The 26,338-nt window shown below is 45.0% G+C and overlaps 1 protein-coding gene across 3 annotated transcripts in view; it reads right to left on the bottom strand.

Annotated features, from left to right (window-relative positions):
* ZNF367 (zinc finger protein 367) overlaps window positions 1-26,338 on the bottom strand; it is a 273,586-nt gene that overhangs the window by 153,184 nt on the left and 94,064 nt on the right. For 2 of the 3 annotated variants that reach the window (XM_069625692.1, XM_069625693.1), the window contains exon 3: window positions 25,220-25,339. The exons of the other annotated variant lie outside the window; for it this stretch is intronic. In XM_069625692.1, the coding sequence (XP_069481793.1) occupies window positions 25,220-25,339 (120 nt within the window). The remainder of the gene's footprint in view (window positions 1-25,219; window positions 25,340-26,338) is intronic. 3 annotated transcript variants of the gene reach the window in all.

The raw sequence follows: 26,338 nt of genomic DNA, 5'->3' as shown, positions 1-26,338 counted from the left end.
GAATAAATTTAGTCCTCGATTTGTAGGTCCAGTTGAGGTTGAAAAAATAAATCCAGTAGCAGTACGATTAAAGTTACCCAAGCAGTTGAAAGTACACCCCACTTTCCATGTTAGTCTTTTGAAACCCGTTAGTCCAGACACCAGGTTTAGAGCTCATCCCCCTCCTGTGATTATGGAGGATTCTTCAGAGGAGTTTGTAATTAATACAATTTTGGATTCTAGGAAAGTGAGGGGAAGGTTGCAATATTTGATTGACTGGGAGGGATATGGACCTGAGGAACGTACCTGGGAAGATTCCTCTGATGTACGTGGCTCCTAGGTTAGTTGCTAAGTTTCATGCTAAAAATCCACATAGGATTGGCCCAGGGACTGGGCATTAGAAGGGGGTACTGTCAGGTTTCCTTAATTACTGTCATCAGGTTTCCTTTAATTACTGTTAGGTTCCCTTTAATTGTTTCCCTTTATTTCTGTGTGGGTTTGGCCTTGACCTTTCTATACAGATTCCTGGCTCTGGCACAAGGCAAGATGGAGTTTTACAATAGAAGCCTTGATTGGCTAGAGAGAACTGCAGGACAACAATGAACGTTCTAAACTGTCACTCTCTGCCTTTGATCGTCGTAACCCCAGCTGAGAGGACGTGTTTGTAGCTGCTCCTGCTGAAGTCTTGGGCCTAGTGGATTTGAACTTTCAAATCCTGGCAGTCGAGCGGCTACTTACGCGGGGTTGTTCAGGAGAAGAATTCAGGTTCGCAGGAGTTTCTGGAAGTTCTTTTGGAGAAGAAAAAATTCTTAAGCTAAGTGACTTTATTTGGATATGTAAATCTTTGCTCAGATTCATTAGAAACTTTAGGAGATTGTAAATAAAAATTCAAAAGAAGAACTGATGTTACTCTGTTTATAGTTTGTTTAATTTTTAAACGTGCGCAAGCAATGTTAGACTGTTACGCATGTTCATTGCGCGTGTGATCGTAGCGCAAATACGCGTGCGCGAGAAAAGACTGCTACGTGATTTCTATAGCGCGTGTGTTCCAGCGCGAGTGTTCAAAGCGCATGTGTTCATTGCGCGTGTAGTCATAATGCGAGCGAGAAAAGACAGCTACGTGACTTTCAGCGCATGTTTTCTTAGCGCGTGTGTTCCTCAGAGTGTGTTTTTTTTTCTCCAGCGCGTGTTTTCTTCAACACGTGTTTTGCGCAGGTAAAGTTTTGCACGTGTGCGCGAAAAGGTTTCAACAGACTTTGGAAACGTTTGCAAGTTCTTCAAGAGACTATGAACTTTATTAAGAAGAACATACAGGATTCATACAAGTCTTATAAACTGTTAAATGTTCCAATTAAGAAGGCAAGAGTCAAGGTTCTTAAGAGTTCAATAATCAAAGGAGTTGCTGTTATTTTCAAGACTTTCAAAGCAACAAGAAAGGTAGAAAGATTTTATCAGCTATTACTCCAATCTTCTCTAAGATCTTAAAAGAGAAGAACCAGGTATGATCCTTTACATTTTAGTTAAGGATATAAAGTTTTCATAATTTAAAAAGGTAGTAAAGTAATTTGAGGATTCTGTATGTTCTTATGTATTCACTGCAGGTTCCGCATCAGCTAGTCAGAACGTCGCCAGCCTGGTGTTTCTTATGTTATCCACTTCCCCCTTCCCTTTGGGGTGTAGTTAACAGAGCCGAGAATTATCGGGTTCTGAGGATTACACTTCAGGGGGATTGTCGGGGGTTCAGCAGCTTCCGGACACAGGATAACTCTCAGCCTGACAAAATGCCGACTATCCACTGGAAGACTCGTCAACGCAGACTCGATGCTGGGACAGTACAATGACCATCTTGGCTGCAGAAAAGCACCTTGCCGTCTAGCTCGATGCTGTTGTACCCTAAAATACAAGAACCTCCCTCTCTAGCCCACTTTAAAAGGACCCCAGTGACTTAAAAAGGCGAGAAGGATGCTTAGACATACAATAATGGACATGTTGCTGCTGAAATCTTCTTGGTTTCCCTTACATTGGGGAGTCAGCAATTAATTGCATGCATTCTTGTTAGTTTCATTAAAGATCCTATTTTTATAGATCCTTTATTATCCAGCTACCTTATGCACCACTGGTTTACAGGACCATACTAGTGCTCACTAGTAGGCCAGGTATTAATCGGTTTAAATGACCTATTGTAGGTTATGAACTATACTGTTAAGTTGTATTCTATACAAAAAAACTTTCTTTACTATTACACAGGTTGCTGCTGTTCCTCAGACTTTTCTACATGCTTTATGGGGTTTTGCATGCTATGTGAAATGGTTCACAGGCACTCATTTCTTTACATTGAATGTGTATGGTGGATATATGCATGGAGATTTTACCTTTATTGGAACTGCCATTATTTCAGCGGTCTTAAAAAATAAAATATATAATTCTCATGTTCTTCTAGATTCAGCCCGGATGACGGACTTGGGTCCGAAATGCATTGGCTAGGTTTCACGTGAATCTGTTTTCCTCGCTCTCTTCATCTATTGTTTGAATTAAACCACCTAAGCACTGTTTTATTTATGGACTAGGTTTACTTTTAATATTATCAATAATAATCATAATACGATACATGTCTTGTAAACCTATGGGAGAGCATTCAGTCCCTTCCTGGTTCATCTGGGCATCTGAGTCTTTGTTGCTCTAGTGCCCATGAGGAGTTTTACTTACCATTATAAATGGATTTCACTTTAAAACGTACTTGCTTAGGTTATAACCAGCTGCCCACCTGTCTCCACAGTGCATTTTTAAATGGCCTCAGCTAGGATCCCTCAGGTTCCTCACCAAGCCCTGGATTTCTAGAGACTGCCCCAGATTTTCAGGGATTTAAAACTATGTATTACACATCTGCAATGTTTCGCTTTTGTGCTACTGTTTCCCCTCCTTAGTGTCTAATATTCTCTTCTGGGCATAGGGATGGTCTTACTTAAACAGCTTGGAATTCTGTAGCCTTCCTAGCTGCGTTGGCCATTATGTTCCCCAGTTCAGATCTAAATGTGAAACGAATGTGCATGTTAATTATGTACAATACATTATGAACAAAGTAACCGGAAATGTGTGCTAAAATCTATGTGGTACCCTTTGATGATTCTGAAAATAATGTTACACAGTTATTACACTGTGGGTAACATTGTCTAGGAGTCTCTCCAATTTACACCTGTAAGTCTACATGTATTGCATCTGCCACCAGGTACAGGGCTTACATTTTTGAGTAAAGAGTTAAGCCTCAACTGGCCATTTACTGTTTATCTGGAGTACTTAACCCCTCCCCCCCACCCATTTGAAAACAGTTAGTGGGACCTTAGAAATAAAGTGTATATTTATTTCACTTTACCAGTGAGGTATATTCCTCTGTGATGTATGCTGGGATTAACAATCCCCCTGCCAGCCTTCTTACCCCCTGAAGTTAAGCCTGACTGTTCTGCTAAAGCACCCATGGGAGAGAATGTGCGTTCCTTTTGGGTGAAACTGCTCTGCCACTAGGGTAGGCGATTACCCAGTCCTCACTAGATGTTTGTGCAAAAATCTCAAACAATTGACAACCCCATTGCAATTTATGTGGATATCAGTTTATCATAGGTTTATGTGATGAGGCCAATTGCACAAAGTGGAGCAAAGCACAAACTTGTCTGCCAAAGTTCCGTGATGAATCAGATGGTGTCATCAATTCTCTCCCATTGGGTCCTCACCCCATGTGGCTAGAGGATGGCAGCCACAACCTGAATCAGGGGGCAGTTATATGAGGGAGGAGCCCCTGAGGGGGCCAGTGAAAACATCTTCCCAGGGTCAGCACACAAATCATCAAGGACTGACTTGCCCTTCAAGATCGCTAAGAACACTAAAACTCCACACACACAAGTTTTCAGAAACAGACTTAATTCCCCAAGTGTGAAAATACTGTTTCTGGGAAGATGAGTAGAGTAAGATCAATGGAGGCCAAGAGCACAAGCTGCGCTTTAGTTGTTACAGAAACTTACCCAAAGCTGGGAAATTTAAACCGGCACATCACCGCTGGCTGGAGAACGCTGCCTCTCGATGCTGATCGAGAAACCGTGGGGCTGAAATGGTGTCTGTAGAGCAAAGCAGATTCCCGACAAAGAAAAGACAAGCAAACTGGGCAAACCTATGCAGCGAAGACGCCAGAAGCAGACAGCTTCTGAGTGTTCACCGGTACTACAAGGCAGCCTCCACCGGACCAAACCCTGTAGAGATGCTGAGCAGAGAAGTAGGAGCCGCGAGAGGAGTGAAGCTGAGAAGCAGCGGTGGCGAGAGAAAGCAGACCGGCGGAAGGCCGCCACTGGCTTGCAGCCGGAGAACCGACAAACAACAGCCATAGTCTACCCAAAGGCAGCACCCCTCCACCCCCCCCCCCCCCCCCCGGGCGTATCAGTAAGCCTGCCAAACCCAAATAAAATGCAAATTGCACTTGCTCGTTCTCATTTGCTTTATCTTAGAGGCATAATGAAATATACAGAAAAGACTTGTGCAGTACACATAGGAGAAACCCGAGCAGGGTAGTATACCAGGGGTATTGAAGACAGGACAGTACAGATATAAGACTGACAAGTCTGCAAAGGTGCGCAGTACATATATAAGGAAGGTCGTGGCAGAAGAGGCCCAGGCAGATTTAAGATGGAACCAAATAAACACAAGAGGCTATCAACATTGTAAGCGTGTACCGGACCGATACAAGCTACAAGAATATGCCAATGAGAAAAGGCCTGGCAGAAAATATACCAGGCAGACTGGCAGATTAAAATCTGCAAGAACATATATAATGGCATACATTACTCACCGTAACCGTATCACTGATGCTTGGATCTGCTCAGATCCCCATGCTATGCATAGGCCGACATCTTTCGAAACTCTAAAAGGGAAGTCGACTGGGGAATGGTAGTAATACAGCCATCTACTGTACCCATGGCCCTTAACACATCGAGGTCCCTTAGATGGTTTTGTTTCAGACATGAGGTTGCATGAAGTCTAGCGTGAGTACAAATGTAATAAAGCAGAAAATATAGAGCAAGAAACATTATGCACCTTCGACTCCAGGAGCAGAGAAGAGTGGGCGCATGTAAATTTAAGCAAATACAAGCATCAGAAATACGATTACGGTGAGTAATGTATGACTTCTGAGGCGTATGGACCTGCTTAGATCACATGCTATGCATAGATTAGCAAGCAGTACCTGGAGGTGGGTTGTGAGAAGGTACAGCAGAAAAAAATATATGTTTTAGCACTGCTTGTCCCACCTGTGAATCTGCTTTAAAGTGCGTCAATGTGGCACTGCTGAGTAAAGGTATGAATGGAACTCCAAGTAGCTGCTCTGCAAATAGCATCTAGGGGGACGTTTGCAATAAATGCTAAAGTAGCCCCTGTATCTCTGGTAGGGCGAGCTCTTGATTTGAAAGGTAGGGTCTTTTTTGATAGTGAAGAGCACAGCTTGACTATACTTCTGGAGATGGCGTTTTTTAAAATGTGATCACTTTCCCTACCAAGTCCTATGGAAATAAAGCTTGTCCGTTTTCCTTAGAGATTTTGTTTATGTAGTACAAGACCGCCCTGCTTACCTCTAAAAAGTATGTAGGCTTCTCTCAGCAGAGTTAGATGGAGTTTGGAAAAAAGTAGGTAGTTCAATGGATTGGTCAAAATTGAACTTGGATATTAATTTTGGTGAGAACCTAGGATGTGTTCCAAGGACCACCTTGGCCTTGCGAATTACAATGAAATTGTCTTTCACAGATACTGCCTGTACCTCACTGGCTTGTCTTATCGAGACAATGGCTACCAGAAAGGCAATTTTGTAGGTTAAGTGTTTTAGGCTGTCCTTGTGCATAGGCTCAAAAGGCAGCTCCATGATTTTCGAGAGTACAACATTAAGGTCCCAACCTGGTGGAGGGTTAGAAATGGGAGGCTATATTCTCTTTGCTCCCTCCATGAAAGCTTTGAGAACAGGAACTTTCTTCCAAAACACCTTGTTTTGTGAATTGTTGTACGCGAACATGGCTGCTAGGTGTACATTGATGGAGTTAAATGCTAGGCTAGAGTCTAGTAGATAAATCATGTAGTTTAGAAGGTTGGATGGTGAACATTCAATCGGATTTAAGGATTGTGATCTGCACTATATCACAAAGCTTTTCCACTTGTTGAAGTAACAGTGTCTGTGGGGTTTCCGTGCCTCCTGGAAGATCTCCATACACATCTGACGACGGTTTAAGTGACCAAACTATGACTTCAGGAGCCAGGCTGCCAAGAACATAGACTAAGAATGTGGATGGAGTGTTGTCCCCTTGTATTGGGACAGCAAGTTAGAGGGGCACAGAAGTTTGATTGGTTCACACAGCCAGTTTGAGCAGGTGTGGAAACATTGGTTGTCTTGCCCACATTGGAGCAATCAATATTAGAGTGGCTTGTTCCTGGTGCATCTTGTGCACTATGCTGCTCAGGAGCAGTGTCAGTGGAAAAACGCAAGCAAATTCCCCCCGACCAGCTCATCCACAGGGCGTTCCCCTTGGATCTCGTTTGGGGAAACCTGCATGCAAAGTCTCAGCATTGTGCGTTTTGGCTTGTGGCAAACAAGTCTAAAGGAGGATAACCCCACAGGGAGAAGATTTTGTCTCGAATATCTGTTGGTTTGCCACTCGTGCTCCTCGGTAGAGGATTACTGCTCAGAGTGCCTGCTAGAGCATCAAGTTCCCCCTGGAACAGGTTGAGAGACTAGGAACATGTACCGCCTGAGTGCCCACTTGCAGATTTTTGGGATAGCCTGGAGAGACTTGGAGAGTGTGCCACCCTGCTTGTTTAGGAAAAACACGGCAGTGGTGCCGCCTGTGAGGGCTTGCACCGTTTGACCGACTAGATACTGCTAGAAATCCTGCACAGCCTTGAAAACCACTAGGAGTTTGAAGGTTTGTGTGTTTTTGGGCTGTGTCCACTGGCCGCAAGCTGTGCAGTGAAGGTAATGGGCTCCCCATCCGGAGCGTGAGGTGTCTGTAGTTAGTATCAGTTGACCTGGTGGGTTGCGAGAGGGTTTTCCTTTTAGCAAACTGTCTTTGGACCACCAGCGAAAAGCCTGTACTAGGGTTAGCGAAACAACCACTAGATCGTCCCACTGACCGCTTGCTCGAGTCCATGGTTTTGCTAAGGACTCCTGCATTGGACGCATGCACAGCCACGTGTGTTGAACTGGGTAAATGCATGAGGCCATCATCTCAAGCAGGTGCAGTGCCTTGCGTACGGTTATAGAGCGACCAGCAAGATAGTGAGTTACTTGCACGAGCATGTTTTGTGCCCTCTCGTTTGAGGGGAAGACTAGCCCCCCCTTTGTTTCATGATTGCTCCCAGGAATATTTGGCTGGGTATATTTGTTTGAGAGTTGGACCAGCTATTGAATAAGGGCCGTTTTTATGGGAATCTGGAGCTCCCATTTCATGGGAAAAAGGAAAGACCTAATCAGCCATTTCATTGCCTCTCATGCCAGATTGACAACATTGCTAAGTCTAGGGCCTTACTTGTGCAAAAATGTAAACTTCACTGCATCACAAATGCCAGTAGCCTCACTCTATTGCAAATAACAAATGTTGCATTTCGAATAACAGATGTTGCTATTATCAAACTAAATGACACTCATTTGGACTGCTGAAGAAAGCAAAGCAGGGACTGCCCTGCTAGAATTCAATCATATGCGTGCAGTTTGCACCAATAACTTTGGAGATTCATATACGTGTGTACCTGGCCTCATCGGGTCAACCCACTTTGCAGTAGTAAATGGTTTTTTGCATGCTGCATAATAAATCTACATGCAAAGTAACTGCTGCAGTTGAAAATTGTATAGCCCCACTAAAGCTGGCAATGCAGACAAACCGCTCCTTGGCACCACTATTGTTTTTGCACAAGCAGCACACATTGACCAGTCAACTTTAAAAGGTTTTAATTCTACCAATACTTGGTCATTTGTTTTACTTAAGAGCAAGCAATGATTGAGAAGCAAATGGGGACTTTGAAACACAAGGGTAATGGCACAATTATTAACAAATGAGAAGAGGTGCGAAATCAGAGGAAATGAGCACCTCCTACAACCTTTATAGTTTCTTCTGTAGTTACCAATGCCAGGGACATCATGATGGCACTCCGATGCAGCAGCAGCTTCTAAATAAAATGGCCCTGGCTCCCTTTACTGTAGACCCAGAAGAATGCTGCAGTACACAATGCATTTTTAGTTTGGGCTACCTATACGCCGAAGCGATTGTATTAGAGTACAGATTGGGAGAAATGGCATACGAGGGATACACAGCTTGTAGGTGTTTGGTGGTTCTCGCACCATTTTGCAGTCGCCGTCATCAATGGCCACTTAATATTGCTACGGCAGTGCCTGGCAAGTGCCTTTCCCATGCCTACACAAGCCCAAACTGTTGAAATTGCCAAAGCCCGTTTTACATGTCAGCACTCAATGAATTCAACAAATACTATTCAAACTTCAATGGATCAATTAGGAGGTTCCTGTGAAAGTGAGGCAGGGGCGTAGGAGACAAAATCGGGGGGGTGGGGGGGGTACAGGGGACATCTTGGGGACTTTGCTTTATTTATTTATTGTGTTTTAGTCAAAGAACTCGACTTTTCACAAAATTAGAATTAAAATAGCAGTAGGTATTAAATTACAAATATCACTGTATAAAACAAGAGAAAAGAACATAAGAAAATTAAATGATGCAGCAGCAAAGAACATGTCTTTGTATGTTGCATTTCTGGATTTTTCATCTGACTATGAGCTTGTGGTAAGAGAGGAAACAATTACTTACAGTGGGCCACAGCTATGACGCCAGCTCGTTAAGAGGCAGATCACCGGTAAGTGGACTCCTGCCAAATAAAGGAGTTCAAGCCTTTTCTACCAACTGCAAGTTGCTACTTTTGTGTGGGGCAAGGAGACGTGCATGTCTCTTGGAATGGAAAGCAGGGTGTTTCAAAGAAAAAGGAAATCTTGTTTGTACTTCTGAGTAAGCCCTATGGGAGTAGAGGGACCAGGTGTGTGATGTTGCTGCTTTGACTGTCCTCTGGGGGGTTAGGGGGTACAGCAAACAAGGAGAACGAGCGATCGCAAGCCCACCCCCTTATAAGCACTCCCCAGGTCCGCTGCCGGATGTGTCGGACCCGGGGGAAGCCTAGTAGGTGGGTTGTATGTGGACCGAGGGGGGTGGCCAGAGGGGGCAGCCCGCTATGTGGGCTGCCCCTCTAGCGCCCCTGCGAGGGCCGGGCCAGCCTCTCACGATAGTCTGGTCCCTCTTATTCCATCTCATGCTGGCTTCAGAGCCTAGACTTTCTTTGCCTTTGTTATTCTGAATGCAGAGCTGGACTTTGTTCCTTTCTCGTTTAACTTTTGCTGCAAAGCCTGATCTATTTGATTCTCTCATATGTTACTAGGTCGGCAGAGCATCGGTCCTCTGCCCTGTTACATTATTCAAAGAGCCCCTCTGGCCTTTCTTTGCCCCTCCCTTGTCTCACTGCTTGCTTGCTTAATACAATACCTTCTTGCTTGAAAACTCAACCTATTCTCCCCAACACATCAAAGGCTGCTACAGTCTGTCTTAACTTCTATTTGTTCCGTGTCTTGAATTGGCCTCTTATTTCCGCTTTTCTGTCTGCAGGGGAAAGGCATTGGCCAGTCACTGCCATGATGGTTCTACCTGGCCATAAGAGGGCAACAGCTAGCCACTATTGGAAGAACATGGGCATATTATTCCAGAAGCTGGCAACTGACTTCCTAATGCCTACACAAGCGACAACTCTTGCCTTTGTTTCCAACAGTAATTCAGTGGATGAAGAAACGCGAGAGCACACATATTGCTTATAAAAAGGAAGGGGATGATGTCACACTTGGTCAAGACAATTTGATCACGCCAGGAGCTAATTTTCAGCTGCAATTAAGCGATTACCTTTTAGACTTCTGGCTTTAAATAATGTTAGTATCACCTGGAAAGCACAGAGGTTGCTCAACAGGGTTCCTTGAGCACGAGGGATACCCTACTCATGGGCATGGGTGATTGGAGGGCATTCTTGCCCCGTTTTGGAGCCTGGCCCCCTACAGCCATGATGGGGGGGAGGGGTTTAGTACTTTTGGTTGTACGTACCCTTTGAGGGTGGGCAGACATTGCCTCCTGCTTTAGCCCACTAACAGCTCTGCTTTGCAACTTTATCACATACCCGTCAGGTGGCATGTAACTCAATGCTACTAATGCTATCAGCCTAAGAAGTCTGGAATCCTTTGCTACATCAACTAGGGTACAGGGTTGCCACCTGAGACTTACCCATGTCTCAGTCGACATCTGTCGCCCTGTGGGGAAGACGCACAAAGAGCAGGCCACAGTGCCCTTTGGGTTTTTCACACTTGGGTGGGCACAATTCACTCTGCAGAGAAAGTGGCACATGCTGAGCAACATTCTCCCACTTTGACAATGTCACCGAAAGAGCGAAATTGGCAATTTCAAATGCCTCGGTCGACTTATTGTGCAATCCACACTGATGGGTTTCAGCACCTGCTTAACGCGAGATGGCAATTAAAGGCATTTGCCAACACACTCAAGCAGCACAGGACACCCTCTTACCAGTAACATGCCATGCTCACTCATTCTGATCATGGCATTTATCTGGGGTCATGTTAAATGTCTATTTATTACATGTGTAGCATCACGCAAACCCCCAAGCATCAAGGCGCAAAGTAAACTGCATGGAGAGGACCACTTCCATTGGCGCACGTTTTTACTTTTCCGCCACAAAATGCAAGATTTTAGCGTAAAAGGCAGGTGAAATCACATTGCTTTTCCACTTTGGAAGAGTGCAAATATCTCGCGCAATTAGCGATTGCTGGCGGAATTGACAATGGCTTCCTCTGGACTCTGCCCGCTTTTACCAGGTTTCATTTCCAAGCAGATCCCAGAGGAATTATTTTCCTTATTTCCAGCATCAGAATCCATGCTGGCAGTAAGGCCGCATTTGTCTGGTGGAGCGGGAAATACAGGGGGTCCTGGTGTGTCCACTCGGCTCCCGAACTCCAGAAAATGCACGAAAATCTGGCCAATTAGAAAAAGCAACAGTAACAAAGCTGAATGCATTCACTCTGCCTATTATCCCACCGGAAGATTAAGCCAGGTGCTGAACACAGATGTTACATATTCCTGTGCACAATCTGCATTTGGAGAATTAACTAACTGAGCTACCTTACAAATGATCTCTCCTCTGGGGCTTTACCGTCTTAACCCCTTAATTGCCATGGGTATTCCCCCACCCAGTGCCAAGGCCTTTCTTGGTGATTTCGGTATGTCGCCATTCAATCCCTTGTAACTTCTTTGTTACATGAGATATCTCGGCCAAAGTTGGCCCCTTTTTTCCCCACATGCAGGCGGTCGTAACGCCACCCAGGAATCCTAGTTTGCTGGAGGGGGGGCGAGACAAAAACCAAAAAGGAGAAAATTTGTTTTTTTTTTCAGAAAATGCCAATAAAATGTTGTACAAAGAAGCCTGTGGTGTTTTCCTTGTAAGAGCTAGGAACAAATGGTTCGCTGTGCTGGATTTGCCATTTTCCAGGCTTTCAAGAACAGATTTAATGGAAACCAAAATAACATTTTGATATGCTATCAGCAGTTTTGTGAGAGGTTGGCGATTTTGGCCTTTTTTGTCCAATAGGACATGCGTGGACGGAATGGAAGAAAAGGGTAGGAAAGCTGAATGGAAAGCCAGAAAGGCATACATTTCTGGAAAGTAGACAATATTCCAGGTTTAGGAAGGGGCGATTTGCACAGGTCAGGCAATAACCATGTAGGGAAAGATTCCATAGTTTGGAGGTAAATCGGGGAAAATGACAAAAAAAAATAAATAAATAAAAAAAAAAACAGCTTTCGCACATTTCACTCTGGTCACCCACTGAAACATGCAGCCAACACCACATGGCCTACCTTTCCGCATTCCCACAGGTTTCCCGATGAAAACGGTACCTCACATGTGTGGGTGCACCTACCTGGGTGCAGAGGGAAAAGCCTAAAACTCTGGTAACCCCAAGTATTTACGGACAGCAGATTGAGGAATTTTGCTCATGAGGACAACCTACAGATTTGGGCCTAGGGTGCTGAAGCCAAGAAAGAAAACAGGGAACCCCATGCATTTCCGAAAAGACACCTGTGGGAACCCACAGAGGTCTGACTTGCGCGAATCGCCCCATAATTTATGACCCACAATCCCGGACAGAATCTGAAATTTTGTGGAAAAAACACAATTTTCACTTTGTCTGGGATTGTGGGTAATAAATTCTGGGGCGATTTGCACAAGTCAAACCTCTGTGGTTTCCCAAGGGTGTCTTCTTTTTGGAAATGCATGGGGTATGCTGTTTTCCGTCGAGGCTTCGACACCCTAGGCCCAAATCTGTAGGTTGTCTCCCCAAACCCTTTGGTGTTTACCAGTGGTTTAGCCTTTTCCCTATGCGCCCAGGTAGGTGCACCCACACATGTGAGGTACCATTTTTGTCGGGACACCTGTGGGAACGCAGGATGGTAGGACATGTGTTGTTGGCAGCGTGTTTCAGTGGGTGGCCAGAGTGAAATGTCTGAAAATTGTGTTTTTTCCACCGAATTTCTGAGACATTTCCCTCTGCCCACCCACCGAAACACACCGCCAACAACAGATGTCCTACCTTCCCACAGGTGTCCCGACAAAAACGGTACCTCATGTGTGGATGCCCCTACCTCGGCGCAAAGGGAAAAGACTAACCACCTTGCTAAAATCCCTGGTGGCTAGTGGTCCCACCCGCACCCACCCCACCCAAAACTACGTTTTAAAAAACACTTTTGTTTGCCCCCTTCACTTGGGGCAGATCACCCATCTGCCCCCAGGGTATTGCCCCCATAATTTTGGGGCCAAGGGGAGAGGGCAGCTTACATAGTAAGCAGCCCCTCCCCCCTTCACAAACAGATCCCTGCAGGACACCCCAAACACATTCTGGGGGGATAAATTACATTACATCACCCCCAGTTAAAATTGTGGGGGGGATTTATCCCCCCTGTCCTACGCCCATGAAGTGAGTAAATCCAATGCATCTTTTGATCGTAAATGGGCCAGTCTTAATTCGGTGCTGCACTACAAACATGGAAACAAATCTATCTGTGAATGTACATCCAGTTTCCTGACATATTGCAGCTCCTGCTATGCTCTGCTCCCATCTAGTGGTGGTAGCTGGCAATGACACCAGAATCCGAGTTTCAAGCAGGCACTTTTTACAGCTCCAGGCAGCCTTAGTGGGGACCTTACAAGGAGCCAAATCACTCAAACCAGGAGACATTTAGCACCCAGTGTCCGGAAATGTCAAACCACAAGGGTACAAAGGGATCGACTCTGCGTAGGTGTGCCGCTACCACTGCTATTACCTTGGTGAATACCCTTGGAGCAGAGGCTATGCCAAAGGGGAGGACTTTGAACTGGTCATGTTCCCCTGCCCCGCTATTTGGAAGCACAGTATTTTGTGCGCTGGGAACATTGAAATATGATAGTATGCATATTTCATATCCAAAGTTGCCATCCCCCGTTTTAAGAATTACTTCCTCCTGTAGCGTTGTCATGCAAACTTTGTGGCTTGACATAAGTCTTCGCTGGTTGCAGGTCTAGTACTGGGCACATTGTTGGCACAAGAAGTACGTTGAATAAATACCCTGGTTTATCTGGTTGGCTGGGACGATTTCTATGGTGTACTTTTCCAGCAGGGTTTTGACCTCTTCCAGTCATATGCGCCTCTCCCTCTGGCATCATTTTTCTGTGTTGGCGAGTGGTTGAATGGTTTATGTAGAAGCTCTATACACTATCCACACGCCACAGTGGTTAACACCCACTTGTTCGAAGTGATCCCCTCTCACGCGTGGGTCAATTGTGACATGTAACCCTACTGGAGTAGCATTGGAGGGGACCTGGAGCGGGGAGTCATTGCTTGGGTGTGGGGGGTGTTATTGGGGGAGGGTGCAGGGAGTCATTGATTGGGTGTTGGAAAAAGTTCGGCCTCTGCTCCTAGACCTTTTCGTAGCCTCTTTGAAAATTGGATAACAGTTCCCCGAGAGGTGCCCCACTATGGGGACCGGCTACTCTGACCGTAAATGGAGGAACTCGCCCACAGAAGAGTTTCTTCATATTAAAGGCCCCTCTTTGGAATTGAGAGTTTCATATTCCTCTTTGCCACTCTAAGAGCATCCTTAACTTACCGAACAGGGCATTTGACTCAATGGGCATGTTTAATAGTGTGACTTGAGTTTCTAACTTAAACCCGGACTGCCTTAGCCAGGCATGGCATTTAACATGCCTTCGGCTACGATACGGACTGCATTGTCAGCAGCATCCAAGTTATTTTTAAGATGCAGTTGGCCACTTGCTTGTCCACTGATACCATCTTTAGGAGTTGTGACTTTAGAGGCTCAGGAACGGCTTCAATTTGTTGGTGCTGCTCGCCCCACTGGCGGCAACCATAGCTAGCCAGAAGGGAGGTACTATTGGCAGTTGAGGCCACCTTTCTGCCAAAGGTATGGATCTTCTTGCTTTCTTTATCTAGCGGGGCCTCCACAGGGGTCAGGTGTGCCTGCTCTCATCCTTCTTTTGATGACAACCAAGGAATCTGGTATGAGCAGACCGCTGAGTTACAGTGGATTGGTAGGGGCCGGCCTGAACACCTTCGATGGAGGGTTTGACCACTTTGCTAAGGTTTGGTGTAAGGAGGGAAGGTTGGATGCGCCTTTGAAATGATTGCAGGAGGGGGATAAACTGTAGCGGATGTCTTGTCTCCCAGAATATTCTCTACAAAATCTTTGTCAAGTTGTGCCTCCATGGTGTCAATTTTAAAATGCTGGGCGGCCCCAAGGAGCAGCTCATTATACTGGAGCCGATTGTGAGTGAGTCAGCCACTGGCTGATCTCGATTATCGGGGGACTGGAGAATGTAGATTAATACTGATCCCCCTGGGAACTAGGATCTTGAGAACCTGAGGGGGTCTACAATGTACACATCCTGAGAGGGGTCATGTGACTGGAGTGGCACGGGTTTGGCTGGAGGTGCTGGGTTGAGGTGACCAAACAAGGCATCCTAGCAGGTGGTTCATCCCTGGCTGCCCCTCCCTTCTGTATTAAGCCTGGTAGGTTTCTAAATTAGTCAGGTTGTCGGTCCATAAAAGCCACAAAACAGGCCATCCTGCCGACATCAAAACTCTGGGGTCCACTCAGTTGACTTGGGAAAAGCTGAGGGGGGTAAGTGTCCGGGGAGGGGGAGGGGGGGATTCCTTGCGACATAGGTCCCCTGAAAGGGTGCCTTTGAAGGGAACATAGCCGCTATCTTGGGAGCTAAACAGCTGGGGAGGTATGGGCGTCTTCGATGTCATGGACCGTAAAAGCCTGACCGGGACATGCATTTTAAGGAGTTCCTTCATTTTAGATGTGTTAGAAGGGGGCGTCGAAAATCCCCTTCAACGCATGCCCTTCTACGTAAGAAAGAAGTGCCTTTTCAGGTGCACGTCTGAAACTGGCCTATTCAGCGCCTGTTTCGGAGACCTGTTGTGCGATGAATGAGATGGTCCAGAGAACAGGGCGACTTGGCAGACTGATGGTGCTGTCTGTCAAAAGTCGCAGAAGCAGTTGGTAGTGCGGTGGGTGGTTGTAGAAAGGATAGGAAGAAAGTCTAAAATTAAACTTTGTCCAATCAAAGGAGTTATCCAGAAGAACTCAGATTGGTTTTTGCACCATCGTGGTCGGTCGATATTTTGCTGAGTGACCGACACATGAAGGGCCATGGGTATAGTAGACGTCACTAGGGATAGGGTTACTGACCCGTCCATTCCACGTCCCTTTTCGAGTTTTGAAAACAATGTAATCCTCTGCGACTACCACTAGATGTCTGCCTATGCATAGCATGTGATCTAAGCAGATCCACAAGTATCCGATCTAGATCATAGATAGTCCCAGTAATAAAGTATACCAGGCAGGTACAAGTTAGAAGAAACAACCTTGCAGAGTATACCAGGCAGATGAAAAGTGCACAAATAATACAGAGGAGACAAACCCTGGCAAGAGTATACCAGGCAGATAAAGGTATCTAAGTGAAAAAGCCCTGGCAGAAAAATTATACCAGGCATGGTCAAGTTGAACAATGTGTTAAAGTATCTGAGGCAGTCCTGATCAGGATAGAACAGGATTAGCAAGAAGGCTGCGAAAACACGTTAGGAAGTGGAAACATGGCAGCAGAGTAAACCAGGTATCAGAGTAAGATACAGACTAGCAGCCAAGTTGTGTGGTTGATCAAGAAACTTGAGGAACTGGCATTCTTGAAATACAAGGAAGAGTGAAATCCAGGGAAAAGGAACTACCCTCTGGAGCAAGGAACTCTGTCCCTCTGGACCTTTTTTGTTTGGAGCTAAACATTTCCTTTTTTACATTTGTAATTGTAAATTTATAAACACGCCTAATACCCAGATGTTTCCCAGCAGGGACCCGAGGAATCAAACCTTTGTTGCGCCAAGTCGTCTTGCTTCCAAGGCGAGCATGTTGCCCGTGAGCTATCCTCCCAGCCCTAATGTGCACTACTAAAGGCCAAAGATATATCCCATTTCACCGTAAGAATTCTTTCTCCTAGATATAAAGGCCAGAATAGTATTTTGGGCACAGGAATTGCTTTAGACATACCGATCGTGGCCAGACAGTTTTAGGTAGGAAAACACCTTAGAGTAGGGACAGAGGCATTTGCAAACACCCTTTATTTTAATAAAAGTCTTTGACCAAAACCATGAATCTACTGTGTCCGCATCTCATTCCTGGCTCTTCACAGTTCCTAGGTTTGGATTTCATGCTACGTATTTCTCCAGCCCAAGGTCATTAAGAGGGCACGCAACTGAAGCAAAAACCTTTAAGTGCTACGAACACAAAATCTGTACTAGCATTATATTAAAACATATCGCCCATTTTGAAACCTGTGCATGATAACTAAGTGCACACAATTATCAGGAGGTGCCAAAAACAGTCAGCTTGGAAAATAATACCAACAGTGAATGCAGCATGGTGGTTGCAAGGTAGATACGAAAAAGTAATGTGGGTCAATTGGAAGACAAGTCGCTAGTAGCTCGCATTCGAAGCCCTTTGTTCTGCTTACAGCATCCAGCAAGATTGCACTGAAGCCATTACAGCCTAGAAAGGCTGCATTCCAAGCTTCCCTCTCATTACCCATTATAATATAGCCTACATGTGTAAGGTAATATTTTGCATTTAGCCCAATTTTGTAAGGTAGCCAGATAGTTGGCCACTGTGCCGCACACGAGTTAGCCACTGTGCGTCACATTTAGATATTATTGTGAATAGCCATGTGTCGCATTTAGATAGAAACACCACATTTGTTAAAGAAAGTCATAATTCAATTAAAGACAAAGCGGTGAAGGATTATGCTTCTCTTATGCTTCACTAACTCGAGTAGCATAACAAAACCATTTGAATAAAGCGAGAAAAAAACGACGTTACATGAAAATCGAGTCTTAAATAGTTTTCTTGTTATTGGTGCTTAAACACGTGACCTTATTCCACAAATAGTCTTATCACATCCATAAATCTGTCCACCATTTGCAAAGCCTCCCCTTTCTTTTGCTGTCAGGCAATTGGCATTCCAGCCGGTAAATTCTTAACCTTTATCGAACTTTGTCCCACCGATCATGTTCCCGTCTTTAATCTCCCATTGAACCTGAAAATAAAGAACATTTTAGATCTCTAGTCTCCTGGGGTGGGACAGAAAAAAAGATCACATATGCATCCTAAATGTTCATATCATATTTTCACCATTAAAAGGGTGGGACAATCCTTCGCCTCTGTGTCCTTAATAGAATTATGACTTTAACAAATGTGTTGAAAATCTGAATTCTGTCAAGACTAAGAGGCTTGGATAATACTTATTTAAAGCTTACTTCCTATCAACGTTGTTACCTATTCGATTGGTTTGAAGTCAAAAATCTTGAATGTGGACTCATTTGTCCAATCCGCTGCCTTCAATAGTAGGGCGCCCACACTAAATGTCTTGGACGCCATCACTACCCTCGCCGAGCGAGCGCCATAGCATGTAATGTCAATGCCCGCCTAACTCACCCAACTTGCCAGAGTGGCTGACGCCACTGCCCTGAAAGGTCTCCTCAGAGCAATGAGCAACTAAGACTTGCGGGCCGTAGGTCTCTTGTCCTGCTTATATAGGTTTGTAAACATCGTACTGAGCATACATTTGGTTGCCCCATGAATGATGCGTAATCTATTGTTCTCAGATGCGTCTTAGTTACCCTAGATATATAAAATGTCACCCCTGTGGGTGTAAATGTTTAACTCCCCCCTCCCCCCCCCCCATCTACCTCTAATGCTCTTACGTCAGTTACTTGTTTGCATGACAGTAGACCTAATCGCATGGTCACCTTAGTCGATAACTCATTGTCCAGCCATGGTGAACAATTTTAATACTCCATCTACATCCCATAATTGGCCTAATTTTACCTTGGGAGGTTTAATCAGTCAGACACCCTCAGTAGCCTGCGCATCACTGGGTGTTTCCCCCACTGCTGAACCTAACTGTATGTGCCCTGCTGAAATCGCTGACCTGGCAGTATTAATAGTCCTGTATACCCTGCGCCGGCATCTGCGCTATGAAATTCGCTACATGCTCTAACATATGTTCTAGCTGGATTAACGTTCCTCTCCATACAACAGTTATACCATGCAGACCTGTATGGGATTCTGGTCCCTGGGCCAAGGATTCCTCAATGATGTGTTCAGCCTTGCTCGATAGTCCTGGCCTAGCCCAGGCTCCCCTGAGATCGCCCATGCAATGAGGTTGCCCGATTCCACTAGATGATGGTGGCCCCAGTCGGGTCCCGAATGATCGTTCCGATCGGTAGTGCAATCAGGGTTGTCGTAAGTCTTCTCCAGCAGGTCTGAGAACCATGCCTGGCCCCTCCATGCCGGTGTCGCCAATATTATAGATACCAGTTGCCTCTTCACTAGTGCCAGAGTTCCCGCTATTATTGAGAACGGCGGGAAGGCGCATTCCAAACTTGGACCCCATAATTGCAGAAATGCACCAGTCGCCTCTGCCTCAAGGTCTGGTCTCCAGCTGAAAAATAGGAGGTATCCGTCTGTTCAGTCTCAATGCAAATCGGTCCCTCCGAAATGGGGCCCACCTCAGCCAGAGTCTTTGGAACAGTGACTCGTCCAGCTTCCTACCACTGGCATTTTAGGAACCTGGAGTTCCAGTCCGCTACCTCGTTCAGACTGCCCGGCAGGTATTCTGCCGTCAGATATCCTACTCTGGAGACATAAGTGTCAGAACTCCTTCGCTAGATCCGCTAGCATTTTGGTTCTCATGCCGCCTAACCTGTTTATGTACCTCACTGCCGACACGTCATCCATCTTGAGGAGACTACAACATTGAGCCTTCTTTTGTGTCCAACATTTCACTGCAAACTAGCCTGCCAGAAGCTCCAGGCAATTGAAATGTAGGTCCAATACTCTCTCCGACCATCTCCCTCCAGTCGTTGCACTGGACTCCCCATCTGCTGGCATCAGACTCATCAGGTCCGGGGATGAACCAAATGTTGCCCCTCCTGTTTCATGCCTCCATATACTGTAGCCACCACTCCCACCTCCTCTGACCTCCCAAGACAGGTTTTTCGTAAGAACCGCCCCCTCCCATGTTGTTGCATTTTATAGCTCTGTAGGGCTCTGTAATGGAGCGGACCTTGGGAAAAAAATCGCCTGCATCAATGACGCTAATCGTCCCACTAGTCTGGCTATCGAATCAATATCACTTCTCTTGCTGGAGCGTTCTTGATCTCTTTTTAGGTGTTGTTTACCTTGTCAACAGGAAGACTCAGTGTACCTTGAGGGGTATTTACCAAGAATCCTAGAAACTCCATGGACGGTTCTGACTTCAGTATTACTTTTCCCAGTTTACCAGGAAACCCAGATGTCCCACCAGCTCCAGAGTGGTGTCCACCTGCCGCTTGATCATTTGTGTCTACACATTATGCAAATGTCATCTAAATAGATAATCATACATCTCCCCTGTTCCCTTAGATACATCACTACCGGTTTCATCAATTTTGTGAAACACCATGGGGCTGATGCTAGCCCTAAGGGCAGACATGTGAACTCCGATATCTGCCCCCTCCATCTGAATGTTAGAAATGTTCTCTGTTCTGCAGCAAGGTACGTATTCCTGAGATCTATCCTTACTAGCCAATCGTCTTCCTGCAATGTCTCAGGAGGTGAAAACCTTTCATCTTTAGCTCTGTACAGCACAAAGCTGTATAAAACTAAAAATGTATAAAACTGGTCTCAGCGTGTGCTTTCCTTTCACCAAAAACATATTGCTCACGAAGCCGGTCTCCCGCCTACTGCGGCATTATCACACAGGATCTATGAATCACTGTTCTCACCCGAGTTAGGCTGCTGCTGGTGTTTTGTTGTCTCCAGCCTCTTCCCCCTCGATGGGAACAAAGGTTTGAGCTTTTGGTCATCTTGCCCCCAGTGACTGTCGTTGAAGGACCTGTAGTGTGTGTATAGCAGCTGGCTAAGTGGTCCCTCCCTCTGCAGCCCTTCCAAAAAAAACCTTTCCAAGCACCCTTTTTTAGGGATGCTTGCGCCTTGTCAGTGGCAGCGTATGAGTTTGCTAATTTTGAAAGCGACTTTATAAAACAGGGAGTTGGCATAGAGCTTTCCTTTTGCTTCTGCTGCTGCTTCCAATGTGGCAGCTCACCAAGTTTGGGGTCTATTTTAACAAGGACTGATTTGCGCCTGTCAAGAGTGCATTGTTTGTATTTCCTAGAAGGCAGACCGTCCTCTGTCTAGCCTATCTGTATCATAGGGTCTATGTCCCAGTTTTTATCTTTGGCCTCTGCCGCCATTTGAAAAATGTTGGTGAGGTGTCCCACCACGTCTCGCATCTTGTCCTGGCATCCTGCCAGGCCCCAACTACTTTTTTATGTCCTTTGCATACTTGCTCATAAATGTCACCATCTTTTCATCCATTTCACGGGTTTCTGCTATACCCTCTGAAAGATGTGGTCCTGGGCACTCCACCCAAAGTTTGTTCCTGGCCTTTTTTTTTTTTTTAAAGGCGTTCGCATCCGTTTTAGACATGAGGCTCTCTTCGCCAGTGGCTCCCAATCTGTAGAACACGGGTGTATTAGTGTATCTGGGTCAAAATCCTCCCCAGCATCTTCCTCTAGTTCAATGGTTTTCTTTTTCTTAGAAGCTCCCTCTTCACCAGAATAAAGAGATCACTTCCATCTGAGGATTTGCTCTTGCCACTCGTCTTCCTCTTCTGAGCTCTCCGAGGATGTGTCATGCCACCTATTCACTCTCCTCTTAGACACTGCTTTTTTCTGTGGTGTGCCCAAAGGGGTTGAGGGGGACGGGGGGGGGGGTGGGGGCGGGAGGGGAGAATGTCTCTTGGTAGGTTCAACCTTACGGGCTCACTTTCTTCCTCCTTTCTCTGTCCGACGTCCGCTCGTCCCTCTGAGCTCCTCCATACCTTGTGCTAATTGTAACCAATCCTCTATAATAGTCAGTTGGTGGGGGTCCCCCCCACCCCCATACTGGCCCCCTAGAGCCTTCTGAATAATCTGCCATCCCTGGGTGGCTCCTTTTCTGGCTCACTTGTACTCTACCCTCTTCGCTGAAGATGGACATTGTAAACTTAAAATGGACAAAAACCCACAGGTTTCCTGGGTCTGTACCCATCACAATAACCACATAAGTGTTCCCAAAATATGGCTTTTCTTGCCCATGAATTTGTTGCTTTTTTGTCTCTTATTTCACTTGGCCACCAGGTGGGGTTGCTCTGCTACGTCGAGCGCAAATGACAGAAGTTCTCGCTCCAACTGACAATGCGCGTACTGGGCTGTAATCCCAGCCTTACCGGCAACAAAATGCTGTTGGGCGGAGGTAAGTATCCCTTTTACCTGCAAGATTGACTCTGAACGGTGCGGGCGAGCAATGTAGACACAGCTGACCCGGAGTTGGGGCGCAGTGGAAAAATGTCTTCCCAACGCGCCTCTCCAGTGCAGGGTCTACTTTGCCCACTAATGCTGGTTCAGTCTCCTTCCACAGAACATCTTGACCGGCGGATCGCACAGATTCGCAATAAGCACCTCACGGATATGCTCCGCTTTAATTACTTAACTCAATGCGTTTGCGTGACTCGTTCCCCAAACTTGTGCTGCCTTAAAATATATATACACATCAACTGTTCATGAAAAAATATAAAGAAGCAAATCATGGACTATTCGTGGAATAAGTCACCTGTTTAAGGACCAATAACAAGAGAACTACTAAAGACTTTATTTTCATGGAACATGTAGTTTCTTGCGTTGTTTGATTCGTTTGTTATTGTTATGCTGCTCTAGTTAGTAAAGCATAAAAGCATAATCAGAGCCTCCGGGTCTTGACATGGAATTGTGAAGATTAGCCCTGCACAGCACCTCCAATACTAGACTGCAGCTATCCCCCACAATAAGAAAATCGGCCTAGCTGAAGACCTAATCCCACATGCCTGTCAGGTTCTCACATTGTGTACCTCACTTTGACAAGGTTCTTAGGAGAATATGGTATGTCAAAAACCATTCCAGGAAAGTTAGAAAGGGAAGGTGGTTGAAATATTAGATAGATTCAGTTTTGTGAATAGAGCATTTCTTTTAGTTTGTTCTATTTCCCTTAACTAACTTTCAATTAGAAAGATGAAATGCCCCCAAGCCAAGGTGGAACATTTTCACAACAGTGATTGGTTCAGTTCACAGCATGCAGCATTGTGATGTCATTAGAATGTTAATAACAATTCTCAACTGCCTTTCATTAAAGTAAGCTTCAGAGTAGGTCACATATTAGTTAGCTCCAGTAAAATTCATTTAAAGTTTCATTGTTAGGGAGAGTAATATCCTTTTAAGAGTTCCAATAATATAGTAGTTACTGTAGTTAAGTAACAGGAGAAGTCTGCAGAAGAAGAATTCCAGTGAGATTCAGTTGCTGAGCCAGAGAAGAGTCAAGTTCCATGAACAAAGATAAGCTAAGTGGACTTCTGAATTTTCAAGTGAAGACTCAAATAATTTTGAAATGTTAATTATCTAAAGACTTTCAATTGAGCATTTTGTTTTTTGAACAATAGAATCCTTAGATTATTTATTAAGAAAATAGTCAAGGAATCTTTAATGAACTATATATAAAGAAGGTTCAGCAAATTCATCTTTGTGTACATTTTTATCTTTTCTCAGTACTAAGGCGCGCGGTTCATATTGTCGTGTTTAAAACATTTAACCTAATTATTAATATATATAATTAACTAACTTCAGGTTCGTTTTGTTTTTCGAGCCTGCGTCGCGTATTTCAGTGGATTTGCAAGCGCGCTTTAGAGGAAAGGACCTAACGACGTGGCGCGTGAGTCGCGGCCATTTTGGATTTTCATTGTTTTCCTCATTTTTTGTTCGTTGCTCGTAACAGAAGAGAAATCAATTTAAGGACAGCGTTTGCAGCCTGATTGCGCACCGTTTTGCGAGCAATTGTTTTTCCTCCTTGATTAAGAGAGTATTCAGAAAAAAATACATGTGTAGCAAGAGACATTTATTGAAAAGCACTCCGTATGTGAAAAAGGAGTATAAAAAGTTTACAGCTGAATATTTTACAAAGATTCTTCAGAATACAAAAGGTAATTACCTACACATATTTATAGAGTATATGATTCCTAGAGCATACGGCAAAAGGTTGAATAGATAATAGTAACAATATTTTGGGTATATTTTATTAAAAGAGATTCAGAGAGCAGAAAGACAAATAGAAGAGATATCGCTAAGAGTATCTACAGTCAACATACATTTTCCTGAAGCAGCCTATTGGCAAATCAAGCTTAGGCAACAGGTAAATGTAAATGGAGAAAATATAATCTAGAGAGTAGTCAGTAGTGATTAGAAGATTGATTTATTTAAAGTTGTATTTCCTTTTTAGGAACATCCCATCGGAGTCAAAACTTTCCGAGAAGACGGTCTGAAGTACCTGCAGTGGGAGTTCTTGTCTTTTGTTATTTTCTCCATTTCCCTTTCCCCTTGGGTTTGTCTGGCCAATAGTTTTAAAGAAGCAGGATTGTTGAGCAGGCAGGCTTAGGGGGCTAGGTGGGCCAGCTTCACTCCTGCAGGATCCCACTACTTCAGAGTCCTGACAATGCCCTACTCACTGCACCGCACCACATTCATTAGAATGCAGATACCCCCCCGCAACCCCAACATATTTAGCCTAGCTATACACATAAGACCTGTCTCATACTCTGCACACCACCTCCAGCATTAGAATGTAGCTAACTCGCAATAAATCCGGACTAGCTGCACACATACCTAGTACACACACACACACACACACACACACACACACACAGTGTTTCTCTAACCAATGACACTTACCTGGACTGGAGCGCGTTGGGACCATACCAGTGGTGAAAGACACAAGACAAATGCCCATTAACTGAACATCTATAAACACTGGTAAAGGAGGTGAAGGAGAAGCAGTCACAAAGCCCCAGCCAAGGCTGCCCCTACCCCCTGCACAAGATCTAATAGTGAGAGAGCCCTTCCCATCAGGTTCTGTTCTGTGCCTGTGACATTCGACCAACCACCTTAAAAAGGTCCTTGTGCTTTAGACTCAGGACCTACTGGTAACTTGGCAGCCATCACCTGTCACACACAGCCTTCTGGTGCAAGCTCCAATGCTTCAGTAATGCACTAGAACTGGATACAAAAGCTCAATCGGATAGATTTGTTTACACTCGGTAGATCACAATATATCAAGTTCCCTACGCTGATCCTTGGACAACCGGACAAGTAGGTTCAAAGATCTTGCTTTGGGTGCCTTGGAAAGCAACAGAGGCCTGCAGTAAATGCTACTTCTGCGATTCATCACTCTGAAAGCACAGATCTTAATTCGTCCCATTACTTCTGTCAGGGCCCAGAATATGCAAATACTGGTGGAACTCAAAGGCCATGTTTTTGTCCGAGTGCGCAGCTAGTGGTTCTGGGTCCATTGTAATGCTGTCCCACAACTTGTGTCCGTTTCCCTTGCATTAAAAATTGCAATGCTAAGCACAGAATCACTGCACACCTTCATGGCAATTTCAACACTCGAGTCCTCAAATAGCTCACCATTTTCCGAACAGACAAAAGGCTTTTCCCCTGTGTGGAGACGTTGATGAGTTTTGAGTTGCCCACTCTGTACAAAGGCCTTCCCACAATCTGGGTAGTCACAGAGGTATGGTCTTTCACCTAATAAAAGAAACAGAAACAAAAGAAATTCATAACGGAGGTTGTGCATTCACTTACACACAAACAGCTACAATTGAACTAGTGTGCTCTAGTCCCGCGATTGCCTCAAAACCCCAGTTACCCATAATGGTCACCACAAGCCAAGCGTTTTGCCATTGCCTGGCATAGTCAGGACTTTATGTAGAGGATGGGGGTGATGTTTCTCTCAGCTTGCCGCCATCAGGAGGAAACTGCTGAGGTGGACTGGGGAAGGAAGGAGCACAGGCAGTACTACAGGATTTCTTTTCCTGTCCTAAGCAAGCCTGGAGCAGCCATTGCTCCTTCTGTGCCATATTCCTCACTTTGTGAGTTATGGGCATAGCATCCTTACTAGCTCTAGTCATGCTGTAGTGCTGTATGAATCCTTGGCGATGTTACTTTTCTGCTTTCCTGGCACTAAATAGTAGTGGGGCACAGTGATTTCGGATAGAGTTTTAAAACAAGGAGAGTCTTTCTAAACATTTGCACATGATCCACTACTGATGAACAACAGAGTACCTGACATTTCTTAGCCATTTGAAGGAGAAAATCAGGGTTGTTTCCATGAGCCAATAGTACTAAGGCGAGAAAGCTAAAATGCATGGTCAAGGAACCCACAGTGTGTGGCATGGACTTGAATATTTAAGTATAAATGAAAGGAGAAACTATCACAAGTTTAGTCATTACTTCCACACTTGTTGGGCAACGTAGGCAATTCCAGTCAAACTGTAGCTTACATTGCCATTTCCTCCTCACTCCAGTATCGCTCTAACTAACCACTTAAAAGGTTCATAGCTAATTCAAGTCATGATCAATTATCTACCCGGTGACTTCAGTTACCTTTTCAACCAATAACTGCATAACTGTTGGTAAACAAAATAAAAATGTTAGCTCCATTCCTGAAAAATATGGAAGTCATTCCATTATAAACAAAGCACATGCTATACCCATGTTGGTCAGAGAAAACTAAGATTAGTGTAT

The sequence above is a fragment of the Ambystoma mexicanum genome, chromosome 6p, assembly GCF_040938575.1.
Source record: "Ambystoma mexicanum isolate Mex_15411 chromosome 6p, UKY_AmexF1_1, whole genome shotgun sequence".
Classification (NCBI taxonomy): domain Eukaryota; kingdom Metazoa; phylum Chordata; class Amphibia; order Caudata; family Ambystomatidae; genus Ambystoma; species Ambystoma mexicanum.
Note: the sequence above shows the minus strand (reverse complement) of the source record. Positions and strands in the feature narration are given on the sequence as shown.